The sequence below is a fragment of the Sinohyriopsis cumingii genome, chromosome 16 (assembly GCF_028554795.1).
Source record: "Sinohyriopsis cumingii isolate HCF-2022 chromosome 16, ASM2855479v2, whole genome shotgun sequence".
NCBI classification, from domain to species: domain Eukaryota; kingdom Metazoa; phylum Mollusca; class Bivalvia; order Unionida; family Unionidae; genus Sinohyriopsis; species Sinohyriopsis cumingii.
Genome location: NC_142976.1, coordinates 47,776,862 through 47,792,606, shown reverse-complemented (window position 1 = coordinate 47,792,606; position 15,745 = coordinate 47,776,862). Strand labels below are relative to the sequence as shown.

The following is a 15,745-nucleotide window of genomic DNA, read 5'->3' as shown; positions in this document are numbered from 1 at the left end:
CTACTGGCAAGCTTTCTCACATACCCAAGTTGGCTGAATCCAAGACTCGAACCTAAGCAGACAGAGGTGAGATGGCAGTGATCCATAACGGACAGCGCTTTAGACCACTCGGCCACTCAGGGCCCCATAAATGGAGGAATACATGGACATGGTCAGAAGTTGTAAAGTGAAGTTTTGCAAAAGTTTATTTATCAAAAGACACATACAGGAAAGGTGTTCATATTTTGAATAATTTATTTCTTACTACTTCATTCTGCATGATACACACTCCAACTAGTCAATTGCAAGATGGAGTTTATATATGTCTCGGTAGGGCAGTAAAAGATGAATCTAAATTAAAATTACTCTGATTTTATTTTCTAAAATTTTTAGTAAAAAAGCAGAGATGATATCCTGTAGTGTACTAAGAAGAGGAGAAACCCAACAATAATGGGACTAGTAAGAAAATGGTCAAAACAATCATTTTTCTCCAAGTCACTTGATCTGGGCTGGATGAGTGAAAAAAATATTTGTACAATCGACATGAAAATTCTTCTTATACATTTAGGTACTTTAATATTTAGTGAGTTAGAACTGAATTTTATCTGACATCATAAAGCAAATTACATAACATTATTACATACCAAATTAGATAACATTATTACATACCAAATTGGATAACATTATTACATACCAAATTACATAACTTTATTACATACCAAATTAGATAACATTATTACATAAAAAATACATAATATTATTACATATCAAATTAGATAACATTATTACATACCAAATTAGATAACATTATTACATACCAAATTACATATTATTATTACATACCAAATTAGATATCAAATTACACAACATTATTACATATCAAATTACATAACATTATTCAATCAATGGTGGTAAAAAGTTCTTTCAACTGTGCAGCATCTGTATATTATAAAATTGTATAAGTGGCAAGTCACTTTGGTGTGCTACTTTCTCAATAAAGGTTAAAACAAGTTACAAGAAAATCAAAATATGAATAAATAACTCTAGAATTAAAAATTACAGAAAATGAAATAATAAATTCTCAATGCTAAGTTAAATATACATGTAGCATGGAGTTTACAGGTAAGCTAATATGTTTCTTGATTGGACAGTGACAGGACCCCCTGCTCCTTTATATGAACTCAGTGCCCTCATTTTATTTAATCCCTGATAAACATTAAGATTTGATTTTTATCAGATAGATAATTTATTATAATTGACACACTGATCACTGACCTGCTGTGATATCCTTATCAAGTGAAACTGGCTCTCTTGCCCCACTAGGAACAACATGAAGTGAAGGATCGCCTATTTCCAAATTAGCTGTTTGTGGGTCATTGTCAGATGGGTTTGTCTTTTCCTGATCCTTCAATGTAGGATGGGCCACTTTCTTTTCATCATTATCCAACTTTTTCTTATACTTTTCTTGTTTCTTCTTTTTCTTTTTGCAACTTTTTGCTCCACAAAACCCGAAGCATTCCATTGTCAACCTTTCCAAAGTAAACTGCAAGGAAGACACAAAATGTAAACAGAAGCACATCTGCCAGTAAGTGTATAATATACCATATGTTCTTCAGCCTTCACAAATATCAATGTACAGATCCATTCAGTCTTAAAAGTGACACGTTCATACTTGTTTGGCCCTTGCATAGCACAAGTTCTTTGCCACTGGTTATTATTTTCTGAAAGTATATACCTATAAATAGCCTGTAATGTCAGAAAAGAATAAAAAGTGATTGAAAACAATTTGTTGGTCTACCCCTCCACATCCCGCTGATCCTATCTGGTTTTATGATTCTAAGCAGTGCATTTGATTGTAATAGCCAAGATGTTGGAGATACTGTAGCTCTGTGTGTGTGTGTGTGTGAGAGAGAGAGTGAGAGAGTGAGAGAGAGAGAGTGAGAGAGAGAGAGAGACAGAGAAGGTGACTGTATCCTAAATGTTCCCTTCAGATAATGAATATGAAAATCTGAACTTTTACACAGCTAACAAGTCTTATTGGTATTGGAATTTAAGCTTGCACATATTATTACGTGAAGAAGAAAGGCGAAAAAAAACATACATCAACCTATATGCACCTCTAGATGTAAAAAGATTTCATTATCTGCATACTTCAAAGCCTACAAGTGTTTTAGTTGTGGAGTTTTGTTAATATTTCAAACTGGATTTCTGGATTTTTGCTTATTCTTTTGAGGTAATGAGAGAGAGTCACCTGTGTTGATCCCTTAACTGAAATAAGCACGCGATTGCTAGAAGTATTCAGCAGAATCGGAGATGGGTGGGGGGCTTTGTCAAAAGCTTTATAGTTATACCAGTATTCCACAAAGTGGTTTATTACAAAAACATCAGGCATTAAAAAATGGTCTTGGTAAACACCGCTAGAACTAAGAAGCACTAAGAACTACAACAATCTTGGTAAACACTGCTAGAACTAAGAAGTACTAAGAACTACAACAGTCTTGGTAAACACCGCTAGAACTAAGAAGCACTAAGAACGACAACAGTCTTGGTAAACACTGCTGAGAACTAAGAAGCACTAAGAACTACAACAGTCTTGGTAAACACCGCTGAGAACTAAGAAGCACTAAGAACTACAACAGTCTTGGTAAACACTGCTGAGAACTAAGAAGCACTAAGAACTACAACAATCTTGGTAAACACTGCTGAGAACTAAGAAGCACTAAGAACTACAACAGTCTTGGTAAACACTGCTAGAACTAAGAAGCACTAAGAACTACAACAGTCTTGGTAAACACTGCTAGAACTAAGAAGCACTAAGAACTACAACAGTCTTGGTAAACACCGCTAGAACTAAAAAGCACTAAGAACTACAACAGTCTTGGTAAACACTGCTGAGAACTAAGAAGCACTAAGAACTACAACAGTCTTGATAAACACCGCTAGAACTAAGAAGCACTAAGAACTACAACACTCTTGGTAAACACCGCTAGAACTAAGAAGCACTAAGAACTACAACAGTCTTGGTAAACACCGCTAGAACTAAGAAGCACTAAGAACTACAACAATCTTGGTAAACACTGCTGAGAACGAAGAAGCACTAAGAACTACAACACTCTTGGTAAACACTGCTAGAACTAAGAAGCACTAAGAACTACAACAGTCTTGGTAAACACCGCTAGAACTAAGAAGCACTAAGAACTACAACAGTCTTGGTAAACACCGCTAGAACTAAGAAGTACTAAGAACTACAACAGTCTTGGTAAACACTGCTGAGAACTAAGAAGCACTAAGAACTACAACAGTCTTGGTAAACACTGCTGAGAACTAAGAAGCACTAAGAACTACAACAGTCTTGGTAAACACCGCTAGAACTAAGAAGCACTAAGAACTACAACACTCTTGGTAAACCCGCTAGAACTAAGAAGCACTAAGAACTACAACAGTCTTGGTAAACCCGCTAGAACTAAGAAGCACTAAGAACTACAACAGTCTTGGTAAACACCGCTAGAACTAAGAAGCACTAAGAACTACAACAGTCTTGGTAAACACCGCTAGAACTAAGAAGCACTAAGAACTACAACGGTCTAGGTAAACACCGCTAGAACTAAGAAGCACTAAGAACTACAACGGTCTAGGTAAACACCGCTAGAACTAAAAAGCACTAAGAACTATAACAGTCTTGGTAAACACCGCTAGAACTAAGAAGCACTAAGAACTACAACAGTCTTGGTAAACCCGCTAGAACTAAGAAGCACTAAGAACTACAACAGTCTTGGTAAACCCGCTAGAACTAAGAAGCACTAAGAACTACAACAGTCTTGGTAAACCCGCTAGAACTAAGAAGCACTAAGAACTACAACAGTCTTGGTAAACACCGCTAGAACTAAGAAGCACTAAGAACTACAATGGTCTAGGTAAACCCGCTAGAACTAAGAAGCACTAAGAACTACAACAGTCTTGGTAAACCCGCTAGAACTAAGAAGCACTAAGAACTACAACAGTCTTGGTAAACCCGCTAGAACTAAGAAGCACTAAGAACTACAACAGTCTTGGTAAACACCGCTAGAACTAAGAAGCACTAAGAACTACAACGGTCTTGGTAAACACCGCTAGAACTAAGAAGCACTAAGAACTACAACAGTCTTGGTAAACACCGCTAGAACTAAGAAGCACTAAGAACTACAACAGTTTTGGTAGACACCGCTAGAACTAAAAAGCACTAAGAACTACAACGGTCTAGGTAAACACCGCTAGAACTAAAAAGCACTAAGAACTATAACAGTCTTGGTAAACACCGCTAGAACTAAGAAGCGCTAAGAACTATAACAGTCTTGGTAAACCCGCTAGAACTAAGAAGCACTAAGAACTACAACAGTCTTGGTAAACCCGCTAGAACTAAGAAGCACTAAGAACTACAACAGTCTTGGTAAACCCGCTAGAACTAAGAAGCACTAAGAACTACAACAGTCTTGGTAAACACCGCTAGAACTAAGAAGCACTAAGAACTACAACGGTCTAGGTAAACCCGCTAGAACTAAGAAGCACTAAGAACTACAACAGTCTTGGTAAAACACCGCTAGAACTAAGAAGCACTAAGAACTACAACAGTTTTGGTAGACACCGCTAGAACTAAAAAGCACTAAGAACTACAACAGTCTTGGTAAACACCGCTAGAACTAAGAAGCACTAAGAACTACAACAGTCTTGGTAAACACTGCTGAGAACTAAGAAGCACGAAGAACTACAACAGTCTTGGTAAACACTGCTGAGAACTAGGAAGCACTAAAAACTACAACAGTCTTGGTTGATTGATTGATTGATTGTTTATTTTTTAACGGCGCATCAGCACTTTTAGGCTATTTAGCGCCAAACAAAGTGTTATTTGTATAATCTTTTAAAACTTATAAAAGGTCCTATATCGACCAGCGATATAAAAGAACAAATGGTTGAACTTAAAAAAGGTAAGATGGTAACGGTGCAAAATAAAGCTTCCCGATCAACGGGAGATGTAAAAAAGATGAATAGGTATTAAAATGGGACGGTATATATATTGCATAAAACTGCACAAGGTGATAGCATAAAAGTCAGAGTTTAGAGTAAATATTTACGGCTTTCAAGAACTCTATAATACGAGTGATGTTTATATTATCAAAAAGTTCTTTCATGTCATGCACAATGTAATAACGATCGTGCGTAGGTTGTAGGTCAAAGCACTCTATCATAAAGTGCTTGACAGTGAATGGTTCATTGCAAGAAACGCACTCTGGTGGGTCTTCACCTTTTAGTATGTGGGTGTGGGTGATATAAGTATGACCAATTCGGATTCTTGCAATGACTACCTCCTCCCTACGAATGGTTCTGTAGGAAGGAGTCCATTCTCCTAGAGTTGGTTTGATTGCGTGAAGTTTGTTATTTACAGCATCATTCCATGATGCCTGCCACTTCTGACGTAAGAACTTTCTGATACAAGGTTTAAAGTCAGTATATGGTATTTTAAAATCAGATGGTTCTTGAGAAAGGGCCATTTTAGCAGCGTGATCTGATTTTTCGTTACCTCTAATACCAATTTTTTTTTCCTAGGTAACCAACAGTATATTATATTGTGGGAGACACTCAGCTCGGTATTTTTTACGAGTATGTTTTTCAATAATGGGTTCTCCAGTTTTCTATTGTATAGCGACTGGAGTACTGATAGCGAGTCGGAGAAGATGATAGTGTTTAAAATACGGTTCTTTTCTATATGTTGCAGAGCAAGGTCTATTGCTCTGATTTCGGCTGTAAAAATTGATGCTCCATTTGGTAAGCGAACTTGCGTTGTGGGATTTCCACAAACAAAGGCTGCAGCAGCCTTTTCCTCATCCTTTGATCCATCAGTGTAAATTCTGGTGTAGTTTTTAAATTCGGTGAGGAGTTCATGGTAAGAGTTGTGGAAGATAGAAGGGTTTGTTTCGGACTTTTTCCCATCGTGTAGCATAAAACGTACTTTTGGTTGTTTAATTAGCCAGGGTGGTGTTTCGGAGATGGATGTTTTCTGAATTTTTGAAAGATCTATATTTGTAGTGTCAAGGCTGGATGATATTCTAATGCCAAAGGAAGGTATGGCGTTTGGTTTATTTTCGTATAAAGTTTTGTATTTGGGTTGAAGAACAGCCGAAAAAGCAGGATTCAGAGGGTTTGATTTTACTTTGAGAGCATACTGTGCGGAAAGCATTTCTCTACGATGCGATAACGGTGGTTCATTCGCCTCAGCTAGAAGGCTTTCACACGGGGATGTTTTAAATGCTCCCAGAGCCAGTCTTATTCACTGATGGTGAATTGGATCAAGCATTTTAAGATACGATTTTCTGGCAGAACCATACACAATGCAACCATAGTCTAGTTTGGAGCGAATAAACGTTCTGTATAAATTTAGGATGACTTTTCTATCAGCACCCCAGTCACTGTGCGCTACTACTTTAAGTAGGTTAAGTGCTTTTAAGCATTTAGCTTTTAAGTTCTTTAGGTGTGGAATAAAGGTCAGTTTTCTGTCAAAGATTATACCTAAAAATTTGGTTTCTTCAACAGCTGGAATAGGTGTTCCATCCAGTGTGAGGTTCGGTTCATCGTGATGTTTTCGTAACTGACAGAAATGCATGCATACCGTTTTTGATTTCGAGAATTTGAAACCGTTTGCATTGGCCCAATTTTGAATTTTGTTTATATTTTGCTGCAGTTGTCTTTCAATTGTATGCATGTGCTTTGACCGATAACATATTAGAAAATCATCAACGTATAACGAACAATCCACACCAGGAGTCAAACACTTGGTGATGCTATTAATTTTGATGTTAAAGAGCGTCACAGATAAAATACTGCCCTGGGGCACACCCATCTCTTGCTCGTGCAGATCTTAGAGGGTAGAGCCCACTTGTACTTTGAATTCTCTGTCGGAGAGAAAGTTGGATATGAAAGAGGGCAGACGGCCTTTTAGACCTAGATCGTTCAGGTCATTTAGTATCCCGTACTTCCATGTCGTGTCATAGGCCTTTTCTAAATCAAAGAAAACTGCTACTAAATGTTCTTTCTTAATAAATGCATCGCGAATGAATGTTTCTAGTCTAACCAGATGATCATTGGTGCTCCGGCCATATCAAAAGCCACTTTGGAAAGGAGATATTAAATTGTTAGTTTCCAAATACCAGACAAGCCGAGAATTGATCATTCGTTCCATTGTTTTGCACACACAGCTTGTGAGTGCAATTGGTTGATAGCTGTTGGGGTCTTGGCTATCTTTACCGGGTTTGGGGACTGGTATTACAGTTGCTTCTTTCCAGATTTTTGGTACATTACCAGTAATCCATAAATCATTGAAGAGTTTCAAAAGAGATGTTAATGATGATTCTGGAAGGTGTTTCAGAAACTGGTAATGTATCTCGTCAGGCCCAGCGGATGTATCATGGGCCTTATCTAAAGCCTCCCTAAGCTCCGATAGTGAGAACAATTGATTATAACTTTCCGAGTTGTTGGATGTGAATTTTAAATGTGACTTTTCTTTTTGAGTTTTAAGTTTTCGGAAGGCTTCTGAATAATTAGATGATGAGGAATTTTTCGAGAAACTGTCAGCAAGAATATTTGCAATGTCACGTTTTGAACTAAAGTTGTTATTGTTCAGTGTCAGATGTCGGAGAGGGTTTTGCTTTCTCTTTCTGTTTATTTTGCGTATAGTGTCCCAAACTTTTTTAACAGAGGAACGAGAGTTTAAAGAAGAAACATACTTCTTCCATGATGCTCTTTTACTTTCTTTTATTATGCGGCGAGCTTTGGCCCAGGCAATGCGATATATATTTAAGCTTTCGGGCGTCAGTTGATTATTAAATTTCCTTAATGCTTCTCGGCGTAGTTTAATGGCTTCCTTACATTCCTTAGTGACCCAAGGTTTTTGGGTTCTTTTACAATATGGCGAGGACTTGGGAACGGATTCTTCTGCAATCTCTATTAAAATAGATGTAAAATGCTGAATGGTGTCATCAACATTGAAAACTGTATCCTCATTCAGCCTAGTTTTACAGAGTGTTTCAAACTTGGCCCAGTCGGCCTTCTTTAAATTCCATTGTGGAATTACTTCATCGACTGTAGAGTTAAGATTTACAAGAAAGATTGGGAAGTGATCGCTGCTGTGAAGGTCATCAGCGACCTTCCATTCATAGTCCAGAGAAGGAGAACAAATTGTCAAATCGATGCTTGTGTATGTACCCGTGCCTGGGTGTAAATATGTAGGTGTTTTGGTATTATATAGACACAGATCGTGTCTAGAAATAATGTCTTCAACTTTGTGACCTCTGTCACTTATATGATTTGATCCCCATAAAATGTTATGGGCATTAAAATCCCCGAGTAAAACAAATGGTGCAGGAAGCTGTTGAACAAGATAGTCGAGTTCGTTTGTTACTAGGTTAGTGTTTGGTGGTAAATAAATAGAGCAAAATGTAATCACTCGATGTAGAGTGACGCAATGGCTTGTAAATTGGTGTTTAAATGAATGAAGCTATGAGGAGATCTGTTGTTTACAATAACAGAAACTCCTGCTGATGCCCTATCAACATTTGGAGAGCAGGTGTTAAACAGGGAGTAGTTTTTAAATGTGATATTGTCTGTATCTTTCAAGAATGTTTCTTGAAGACATATTACCGCAGGATCATGTTCGTTTAAAAGCAGGAGAATATCTTTGTAATTTGCTTTAAGTCCTCGACAATTCCATTGTATGACAGTGTTTTTCATTATAAATTTAAATTAAAGACTGTGGAGCTAGGTTAGACTTTTCGCAGAGGGAATTTGTTTTGTTATTTCTCTGGAGGAAGTATGGGGGTGAATTTTTTGTTTGTAGGTCTGGAGTTCCCTTGGGCGCATGGAGCAGATTCTTCTGCATCCATGCTCTTGATGTCTCCAAACCTGTTATAAAGTTTGATGGGGTCATCTGACCCCTTTTGTTGCCTGTTTCCGTGAGATTTTTTACTCTTTGGTGATTTAGGTTGTTGGGTATTATTAAATGTAGTCTGAGTAGATGCCGTGTTTTTCTGTGCTTGGTAATGGGGGGTGTTTGAATTTGGTGTTGAATCGGGTGCTTCTGTTTGTGTTTGAGCGTCCTTCGTTGTTTTAGGATTGCTCTTCACTACAGTGGAGAAGGATGGGCCAGGATGGGCTGTTTTTGCCTGTACAATTTTTCTGGCTTCTGGATAGGGAATATTATTTGTGTATTTTACCCTCTGAATTTCCTTCTCCTGTTTCCAGGTATCGCAATCCTTGGAATTTGCGTGGTGCTCTTTTCCGCAGTTGACACAATGCGGAGTTGCTCTACAATCAGATTCCTGATGAGCATTGTCTCCGCATCGGCCACATATTTGGCTCTTGGAGCAGCGGTCTTCGTGATGGCCGTATTTTTGACACTTATAACACCGAAGGGGGTTGGGAATGTAAATCTCTACCTTTACTTACAAAAAGCCAACTTTTACCACTTTGGGTACAGTTGGCCTGTTGAAGGTGAGTACAATGGTGTTGGTGTCCTGCAGATTGTTATTACGTTTAATACGTATTTGTCGGACTGCAGTGACACCTTCACCTTTCATTCCTTCGATGATGTCAGCGTCGGTGACTCCAGCCAAGTCACGGCAGTGAATCACGCCTTTGTATGTATTCAGTGTGGTGTGAGCGAATGAGGTTACTGGGATATCAAAGAACGTTTTCATTTTCCTGATATTGTCTGATTGACCTCGTCGCTCACACTCAATAAGAAGACAACCCGACTTCAACTTTTTAACACTTTTGGGTGTGCCAATCGAACCTGTGATAGTCTTTTCGATGACAAATGGAGATAGTGCGGCAAGCGGTTTCGTGGCATCTTTTGACTGTATGACCATGAAGCGTGGAAATGACTCCACACTACATGGTTCATCGTCAGACTCTGATAAGGTTTTCGATCTTTTATTTTGATTTTTTTTGGAATTATCCATGATGGCTAGATTAAAAATTCAGCACCCGTGCTCCCCACCCACCAAGGAGCCCAACAAGGGGACACTTTTCAAGTGCCAGGGATACACAGATGCCATACTCAGTTGATAAAATTACCTTTGATTGACCTTGAAGTCGCCAATTTCTAAGGTCGGTAAAATTACCCCCCGATTGACCCGTTAAGCCACCGCTTTCTAAGACTTGGAAAAGGGAAATATAAAGGAATAGAATATAGGGGCAACAGTGGTATCAAGAGAGATACAAGGAGAAAAAGAAAGAAGGTGAGAAAGTTAATAAAGACCTCCTAGGGCTCGGCGTGACCAGCCGATTTGTCGGAACCGGGCCCATCCCGACCACCCGTCTAAGAGAAGTAGAGGCCAAAGTAGTGTATTGCAGGGAAAGCCTCTGCTCAACTACCAGGATCCTTTCCTCCCCCGACACGGGACGCAACCCATGGCAAACAGGTTGCCTCTACTTAGTCGCCTTTTACGACACGTAGCGAGGCACGTCGGGCCAATTCTACAACCCTGGACCCGCAGGGGGACAACAGTCTTGGTAAACACCGCTAGAACTAAGAAGCACTAAGAACTACAACAGTCTTGGTAAACACTGCTGAGAACTAAGAAGCACTAAGAACTACAACAGTCTTGGTAAACACCGCTGAGAACTAAGAAGCACTAAGAACTACAACAGTCTTGGTAAACACCGCTAACTACTAAGAACTACAACGGTCTTGGTAAACACCACTAACTACTAAGAAGCACAAAGAACTACAACAGTCTTGGTAAACACTGCTAGAACTAAGAAGTACTAAGAACTACAACGGTCTTGGTAAACACTGCTGAGAACTAAGAAGCACTAAGAAGTATAAAGGTCTTGGCAAACACTGCTAAGAAGCACTAAAAAGCACTAAGAACTACAATGGTCTTGTTAAACACCACTAAGAAGCACTAAGAACTACTAAGAACTACAATGGTCTTGGTAAACACCGCTAACTACTAAGAACTACAACAGTTTTGGTAAACACCGCTAACTACTAAGAACTACAACGGTCTTGGTAAACACCACTAACTACTAAGAAGCACTAAGAACTACAATGGTCTTGGTAAACACTACTAAGAACTACTAAAAAACACTAAGAACTACAACAGTCTTGGTAAACACTGCTAACTACTAAGAACTACTAAGAACTACAACGGTCTTGGTAAACACCACTAAGAATTACAACGGTCTTGGTATACACCTCTAAGAACTACTAAGAGCTATACTAAGATGCTTTATAAAAAACTTTAAGATACAAATATTTCAGATACTACTGGGAATGAGACAATTATAAAACTACTTTTATTTTTCAAACTGTGCAAAGAGATCTAATTTGGCAATACTGGTTCCTTTCTTCCTATCTCTGCATTATATTAGTCTTTACAGAGCATGTATTTACTGTCTGACAGCATCTAGAACTACTAAGAAACACTAACAGCTCAAAAAGCAGTAAGTTTTAGAAATTAACACAAATCTTTTGCTTTAAAGCACTTTAATTAAGTTAAAAATGTACACGGTATACTGATATTAACCTCTCCTGAACAGTCATCGTGGTTACAGTTTTGCATTTCAGACCAAATTTTAGTACTCAGAGCCTCTTAGTGTATCTTAGTAGTTCTTGGCGGTGTTTTCGGGGACCCTTTAAAAAAAAACAAAAACAAACATCAAGAATTTTAAGAGTGAAACAACCAATTTCTCACCTTTAACTTCTTTTATATATACTTTTTCCTCCAAAGATCTTCAACTTTCGTTCTCCAACGAAAGCCTCCGAGTTCAAGGAAAAACAAAATTCAGTTTAGATCATCTGTAATATAAACGAGGCGCTTGGAACATGCTAAACAGTGTGAACGTAGCCATTTTCATAATGATTTAGAAGTTTGGAAAATTTATTGGGTTATTTTTAGAATTAGACTGATTCTAATCACATATTAAGACCCAAATGAAATATTCTTCTCTGTCTAAACTAGACAACGTAGATAAGCCACTCTACGCCCTAGTCGCTAAATAAGCGACACCGGAACGTGTGACGTTTAAGTCATGAGCCTCTTCACTTCGGTCTCACTGGACAGCTTATCTGGTCATCATACAATGACCTATTGCAGAAAAATGAGAATAATTTTACATTGAAGACGCACATAAAACCAAACTAATGATTTTTGTAGACAGCATACATGTGAGATTTTGACTGCGGCAGTCAAGTTAATTCTTTATACAGCTGGTGGCTTTTATACTGAACCAACTCTACCACCAACCCTAGTACTAATATTAGTACCCTTACTCGTACCTCGTACCCCAACCACAACAAATCAAGTTGAGGCTATGACATCGTAGCTACCACCAACCCCTCTTTTTTACATTCATTTTTGACAGCAAAGAGCTATTTTTTATATTTTCCTGTGACAAGGCAGCTAAAAGAATCAGTATGTGCCTCATGCATGAATAAAGTTCACTAGTACTATAACAAATTAGCATACCTTTCATCACCCCTCAACCATCTAGATTTTTAGATATTTACATCTGTGTAGCAGACATGCGTAAATGCGTAAGCCAAGTCGGCCGTTCATTTGCAGCCTAAGTTATGCATTTGATCTCCAGTGCTAGTCTAACTGTGACAGGCAGTCACCAAACAAGCCAACCCATTTTCAAGCCTAACTCGAAGTAACTCTAACCACATTACAGATTTAGCTTCTGTGTGAATTTATAAATGATATGCATAATTCATAATTAGGATCATGCCTTTAACCTTAAAAATTAGGGAGGTATCAAAATACGAAACTATCAAGGGATACCTTTGCTTAAGTCTATTATCTCTTTAATCTCTTTATGCTCTTAAATATTCATGAAGTTTCTTTATCTCATGCATGACTTAATTTGCCTCTTTTTCTCACGTCCATTCGTCTGCTTACATTTTCCATCCCCTCGTCTCTTTTCGTTTATTCTCGGTATTAAAAAATGACGGGATATTCCAGACTGTCAAAAATAGTTAAGTAGACAGTTAGAAAATATAATCCTTATTTTTCTATTTTTAAAACCTATTTTTCTAAGGAGAAATTTGATTTGAGAAACAGAATAAGATATAAAACTGACGGATTTTGCTGTTTAGTCAGTGTCCACAGACAGTAGACTGCTCCAGTGGCCTAGTGGTTAGAGCGTTCGCCTCGGATGCGGCAGTTCGCGGCTTCGAACCCCGGCCGATTCATACCAAAGTCTTATAAAAATGGTACTTTCGGCTGCCTCGCTTGGCGCCCAGCATTAAGAGGTTAGTGTTAGGACTGGTCGATCTGGTGTCAGGATAATGTGACTGGGTAGGACATATAGAATCTATGTTGGGTTTGGACCGAAACAAGGAAATCCCAGTCATGGGGTTACATTATTTGTCTCCCCACGAGGGGTGTTTACCAAAAAGCTAGACATTATATGCGTGTGTGTCTTTGTCTCTCTCGAAATGTTTTTGTATGGTATTTTCTCAAAGATGGATTTACCTTAAGTTACTATGGTTTTGTTATATATTTTTTGTTGTTTGATTTTAGAACAACTACGTCCGGCACAGCATAAGACAACAAGGGTTTCTTTTTTTAAAGTAGATGTGGGCGCTTGGACACCCTGACTGAGACGACTGGTCTGAGATGACTAGACTGAGATAAGAAAATCAAGGTTAGCAAAACAGCTAAATGTATTTGTCAAATGGGTGAGAAATGAATGCTACATCTCTGCGGCATGATACACCAGTGTTAGACATCACTATAAACCGCCACACTGCAAAAAGTGTTAAAGCTACGTTAAAACTCCAAATCACACACACAGACACAAACACACACACACAGATAGAAGAAACACTTTTTGTCGAGTGAGTCGATGGCCACCACTTGAGACAGAAATGTCTTGACGTGAAATGTTTTAAGAAACTGTACGAGGGACTAAAACAATTTTTATTTAAATAGTGCATTGGTGTCGAATGGGAAAATTCCAGCCCCAGACTTATGCTGGTAATTCGTGGGGTAAGAACCACCATTTTGCTCACAAATTTTGATCAAATGCTTTATATGCTATACAATATGCATCATAACCACTAAAGTTATGGAAAACAATTGGAATAAAATTTGACGCTTTTTAATGTAAATTGCGCTTGTCCTGAGCTGCTTCGCGATATACTCCGGTTATGTGACAATGATCTGTAACGCGATCTTGCCCGAGGCGTCTCACAAATATGGCACAATTCTACTGTTTCAAATTAATTTTGTTGTTCTCTTTGCAGCGGTTTCATTCCAACATTTTTCTTTAGCATCTTTATGAAATCATCAACTTCGTTAATTAAGTTCTTTAGAAACCAAATCGCAGGCTTCGGTCCTCGATAGCTTTTAATAGGTTTTGACAAAGTTTTGTCAAAGGCGACTCCACAAAGAATATGATTCTCTATTTTTCTTGTTGACGATTTATCGGTATCATTTTCAGCTCAGCTTGCTGTTGAAAATAGATTTGAAATCAGCGTAAATTATAAACGGCACTTTCAATTTGTGATTAAACGTTTTGAATTGCAGTATATTTTCGATTTCGCTTGGCATAGTTAGCTTCTGTATGTTTATGCAATAATCGAGATATTGTTGTGACACCTCTTTTGAGATAAAACCGTGTAAACAACGATAAAAAAGAACATTTTTCTTTTTCTGTTGCTATATTGCTCTCCAATTAGTCCGTTTACATTTTTAATCCAACGTAGTTATTTTTATAAAATAAGAAGTTGACCTTATTTTGTGATACTTTATGAGATATATAAATCTGATAAATCTTTTGCGAACTATTATCAGCTCCAAATATGTTAATCGAAATACCATTTTCTTATCGAATTTTGGAATACAATTTTCATCAACTGGAAAATCTATTTGTTTGAAACTTACTTTGCTAACATGTTCGATATTCTTATTTACCCAATCGACGTTATCAGCAGCTACGTTATCAGCAGCTGGAAATAGTGCTGATAAAATCTCCCTTTGAAAAATACCCGTGATCGTTGTTTATGACGTTGACGCAGCATTGTGGTGTTTATGTCTCTTAGCTGGAAGATTAACAAACGAAATTCATCGGATCGGATTATATTTAATCGTATGAAATAAAACATCAGATATAAATTCAAACTTCCAACTGGAACCTGACGAAGTGTATTCTTAAATTTCTTTTTCATATTTCATGATATATTTCATCAGCGAGCGATTTTAGAACAGTGCCAACTAAAACTCATTTTGTTTTTGATGTGATTGATCTTCAACTTCTTCATCTTGCTTATCATCAGATATGCATAACTTTGTCAGTGTAACGTGATATTTGTACGATAACATTCAATAATTTTTGTTTGTCGAGTTCACTGTTGACAGTAGTTTGCTGTAGATGATATAAATTTACGGCTGAGAAATTCTTTAGCATATGAGTAGTTAATGGGGATCTTATAGGGTCAATGGGATTTATCATTACAAACACCCTTGGGAACATATAGGGTCTATGTAAATTTAACATGGAGAAAAATCGTGGGAACATATAGGGTCTATGGGAATTAACATGGCCAAAAACCCTGGGACAATATAGGGTCTATGTAAATTTAACATGGACATAAACCCTTGGGACTGTATAGGGTCTATGTAAAATTGAAACAGGGAGGGTCTCTATTTTTTTTTTTAAAAATAAAAAATAAAATAAAAAATAAAATAAAAAAGGGGTAGGCAATTCAAAGACTATCTCTTTTCGAGAA

General features: G+C 37.7%; 1 protein-coding gene across 3 annotated transcripts in view; it reads right to left on the bottom strand.

Annotated features, from left to right (window-relative positions):
• Positions 1-12,614, bottom strand: part of LOC149780360 (uncharacterized) — a 36,110-nt gene extending 23,496 nt beyond the window's left edge. The window contains exons 1-3 of one of the 3 annotated variants that reach the window (XM_089937256.1): positions 12,480-12,563; positions 11,706-11,809; positions 1,255-1,522 (exon numbers count right to left, since the gene is read on the bottom strand). In XM_089937256.1, coding sequence (XP_089793382.1) covers positions 1,255-1,501 — 247 coding nt within the window. In that variant the 5' untranslated portion in view covers positions 1,502-1,522; positions 11,706-11,809; positions 12,480-12,563. Of the gene's footprint in view, positions 1-1,254; positions 1,523-11,705; positions 11,895-12,479 lie in introns of those variants that run through there. The other 2 variants (XM_089937257.1, XM_089937255.1) reach the window with 2 other exon arrangements.
• Between the last annotated feature and the right edge of the window lie 3,131 nt (positions 12,615-15,745).